The following is a 4334-nucleotide window of genomic DNA, read 5'->3' on the forward strand; positions in this document are numbered from 1 at the left end:
AATATGTGTTTAAAAATTACCCGTTAAGTAATCCAATATAATTTAATTATATTTAATTTTGATTGAATTAAACTACTAATTAAAAAATAATAGTTCCCTAGAAAAACTTATCTTTCGTAATTTTCATTTAGGAAAATATTTGATCCACGTAAAGTTCGTGTATTCCGTGTGCTAATTATTTGGTGGTGAACAGATGAATTTAAAAGGGTTCAACCAAAACCAATAGACTTTGGAGAATATAAAAAGGAAAGAGAACTAAAAAGTTTTCCATAAAAATGTTGTAGGTTAGTTAGTGAAGGAAGGGTAAATACTAAGCCTCAAGCCAAAATAGAAATACTAAAAATTATCAAGACAAAAAGAAGAAGGAAAAAATTAGAATTTTGCAATGATTTGCTTTCCTTGATAAAACTAAGCCTCAAGAGGTCTCTATCACAATTCTTTAAGAGGATGATTCTTGTTGAAAATGGAGTGCGTTAAGCTTCAACTATTGGAGGCAAACTGGTATTTAGCATCACATGCTCATTCATTTTACAGGGACAAAACTATAGGATGTAAGGTTTAGAGACAAAAGTATATTAAATTAATGTAAGAGTATTTAATGACAATATTTCACATGCCGAACCTTCATGAATTCATAATAAAATTTGGTATAGTAAGTATTTGAAAATAATTGAAGATATAAGTACATTTTACCAATTTGGTTTATATGTAGAGATCCTCAGCAGTGCAAAAACAATGTTTTATCACGATTTATTATGCTAGTAATGATTTATCTACTATGATAAATGATGCAATGACAATTTCATAAATATGATAAGATTTTTTATGCAAGTTGTACCTAAAATTGGTATAAAGAATTGATGCAATGACAAATTTGTAGTAAAGTAGAAGACTTTTTATGCGAGTTAAGCAAAAAAGTAAAGCGGTGACACTTTTATTATAAAAAAAAGACTTTTTATGTTGGTTAGTCACTGTAATCAATATAATATCTGAAATCTTCATCTTTCCCTTCTCGTGCTTCACTTCAATTTTCTCAATTTGCTCCTCCTTTGCACTTCTTCTCCCTTTTCAACACAGTGTTGCTCTCCTTTCTCTTGTTGAAGTCTCCTCCCTGCATTCACATTGCTTGCTCCTCTCTCTTGTGGTCCTCCCTCGTCGTCACTCCTTCGTTTTCTCCTCGCAATTTTTATTCTCTTCGCTATCCAATTCATTTGGGTCGAGTGCGATATCCATTACCCACAAAAAATTAAAATTTAATTTATATTTATTAAGTTAAGTTTAATAAAAATTAAAATTTAATTAATATGTTATTAGGTTAAATTTAATTAAAATTAAAATTTAACTTATAATTAATTTAATTTATATTTTATTTAATATATATTTTTTGTAATTTTATTTATATTTTATTATAAAAATTTATAATAAATATTCGTTAGTATCCGTCGATACTGGTAAGTATTTTTTAAATGGGTATCCGGTAGGTAAAAGGAGGTAATATGTGGATTTTTTTGTTGTGGGTTAAGTAGCGAGTAAGTACTATCTATGCTCGACCCGACCCGACCCGTTGTCATCCCTACTACTCGTTGTAATATCGTTGTTCTCCACGCTCCAATAAATGTTTTTGCTCACTCAAAGATGAAAGGTTTGAGATCTTGTGCCATTGTTGAGAGTTTAAAGGTAATGAGGAATGGTGAAATTAGGATTTCATGGAGAATTTAGTAGAAAATTTTTATGTTAGGTTGTTTTAGAACTAACATAAAGAGTGAAAACATTTTATATCGATAATGTCTATGTCAGTTTCAGAACCGACATAGAAAGTCTTTGTTGCTCTAGTGTCTAAGTCGAAAATTAGATGAGTTTTACATTGTATAAGTAGGTGGGTGTAAACTTTACATTACATAATATTGAGTTAGATTTAAAGTTTCCTGCTTCAAATGATACCAATCCTATCCAAATTTACATTTTACTTGACCTATTATTGTCGCTTGCTATTAAAAGATTTATTGTTTTTTAACTTATTGTATTATTCGGTATTAAAAGACTATCAAACTACTATTAATATATAGTCTTAAGCTTCAAACATATATGACTTGTATAAAAAATCTTAAACAAGAGATAAGTTTACTTATATATCTACTAAAATCGAGTTTATGTTACCATTTGCCACTAAAAGTGAAGTAAAACAAATGTACCTCTCCCTCTATAAATATGGATGCACTGCTCTGAAACTCTTAACCTGTGGTGTAGGACAACTTCGTCCAAGAGAGAGAAACTCTGTCGTATTGCTCAGTGCCTTGTATTTCGTCAGTGCACTCCCAAAAACAAATACAGCACAAAAGAAGAAGAAGAAGAAACTAAATTCGTTATTACTATTCTTTAAGTTGTTTCACTAAGCATTTTCTCTGTGTTTCTGGAGTTGATTCATAGGTTGAATTCTTCCAGAAATTTCGCTCCCATGTCTTCTGATCTCTACTCTTATGACACCACTTTCCACACACATTCAAACTCAGACTATCTCTCCTCTGATGGGGTTGGAGACCTTCCTTTTCTCTCAGATTCTTTTCCTTTCTTCCCCAATTCTCCCTCTAACGTAGCGCACGACAATTCCAATTCCAATTCCAATTCTCTCGACCCTTTTTCCCCATCTTTTTTCTCCTTCTCCCCTCCAAGTTCCCACTTGGAAAGCCTCAGCCTTTACCATGGCAACCGCGTGCAGCCGCTGTCAAATGGCCAGAACGTAGCGAACGAGTTTGGAACTTTCTCAGCTTTCGATGGCTCTGAAGTGAAGACCGAGGAAACCCAATTGGGTGTTGACTGTGTCTACGCTCAACAACTCCTTCCTCACAGTTACAGCGGTGCTGAAAATTTTTCCAGGTACATGCAAAGAAGCTTCAGCAGCAACTCATTTGAAGCAAAACCTGGTTTTCTGTCACAACCTCACACTGATACTCTTGTGGACTCTCCCAAATTTCAAAGGCATGACTTGAGTTCCCCTGAAGATACTCTCTTCACCGGACAAATGAGAAGGGTTTGTAGCACCGGAGATTTGCAGGTAAAATCAACAACACCAAGATTTTGTTCTTGGACAAATTCTATTCTTAATGAAACCATGACATAGCTGGTTTGATTCGATTTTTTTTTCTTTTTTTGTAGAACATGAAGGAAAATCGCATGTCTCCAACGGAGGCACCGTTGTTGGAGGAATCGAACTTCAAAGTAGGGCGTTACAGTGCGGAAGAGAGAAAAGAAAGAATCTCGAAATACAGAGCCAAGAGAACCCAGAGGAATTTCAACAAGACAATCAAGGTGGGGAAACAGTAACAGACACCATTTTTTTTTTCTGAACGATGTTTTTGTTATTTTACACAAATAATGTCAACTTGCTTTACTCAAAATCATTGTTCTTTAGTAAAAAGTTTGTGAAATGAAATCTCATAGAATAAGGCATATTGTTGATACCACTGTAGTTCATAAAATGTTTCACATGATACAGAAACAAAATTTGATTTCTGCAAAACGACAAAAGTAAGTTTGTAACGGTGATTCAATAATGCTCCAACGCATGATGAAATGACTGCGTAATACTGTTTTGTTGGCATTAGACATGGTTGATTAAGATAGTAGCAGAAGGAGAAAAAGAAAGGTCTGAATTAATGCATCAGTTTTTTGTTTTTATTTTGTGGTAACAGTATGCATGCCGAAAGACACTAGCAGATAATCGACCACGCATACGTGGCAGATTCGCCCGCAACGACGAAGCCATCGACACTCCCAAGGCTTCATGTTCAACACGAGACGAAGACGATGTTGATTTCTGGGTAAATATTTGTCGTATTTTTGTTGTTTTTTCCACTTTCAACTTTAAATGGCAAGATTCACCTTACCTTCTCTAGAAATTTACGTATATATAAGTTAAATTTCAATTTGTATGAGAGGATGCTGATAATTCATGTTTTTATGGTGTAGATTGAAGAATTACGATTGCATGAAGAACAAGACGATGTAACAGTGGGAGCAGAAGAATATTTGAGAAGCTATGGAGCAACTCAGTTTCAGTATGGTGGCTTTTGAGATGTAGAAGAGTGAAGAGGCATATTTTTATGGAAGAGCCTTTAGGAAAGTTCTGGCTTGTTGTAATATTATTAACTGCAGATGATTTATTTTTTTTGGTCTTTTTTATATTTAATTAAATAAAATTTATGAATAAGTCAGTGTTCATGGAATCTAAGATGTTCCATAGGACAAACATGAAATTGGGTTGTTGGTTAGTTTAGTTGTAGTTGTACACTTGCACCACTATATATATATTTTTATTCCAAGTTATGATTTACCAA

General features: G+C 33.5%; 1 protein-coding gene across 1 annotated transcript; it reads left to right on the forward strand.

The window, feature by feature from the left end:
• The first annotated feature begins 2216 nt into the window (after positions 1-2216).
• LOC114176917 (zinc finger protein HD1) lies at positions 2217-4334 on the forward strand. Its single transcript, XM_028062119.1, has 4 exons — positions 2217-3052; positions 3154-3306; positions 3690-3818; positions 3967-4334. The coding sequence occupies exons 1-4, from the start codon at positions 2456-2458 to the stop codon at positions 4069-4071; spliced, it is 984 nt and encodes a 327-aa protein (XP_027917920.1). The 5' UTR covers positions 2217-2455; the 3' UTR covers positions 4072-4334.

This window comes from Vigna unguiculata, chromosome 3 (genome assembly GCF_004118075.2).
Source record: "Vigna unguiculata cultivar IT97K-499-35 chromosome 3, ASM411807v1, whole genome shotgun sequence".
NCBI lineage: Eukaryota > Viridiplantae > Streptophyta > Magnoliopsida > Fabales > Fabaceae > Vigna > Vigna unguiculata.

Excerpts from the sequence above, each read along its gene's own strand:
- LOC114176917 (XM_028062119.1), top strand. The coding sequence starts at position 2,456 with ATGTCTTCTGATCTCTACTCTTATGACACCACTTTCCACACACATTCA. Across the intron at positions 3,307-3,689 it reads ATTTCAACAAGACAATCAAG|TATGCATGCCGAAAGACACT; the intron begins GTGGGGAAACAG and ends TTGTGGTAACAG. Across the intron at positions 3,819-3,966 it reads AAGACGATGTTGATTTCTGG|ATTGAAGAATTACGATTGCA; the intron begins GTAAATATTTGT and ends TTTATGGTGTAG.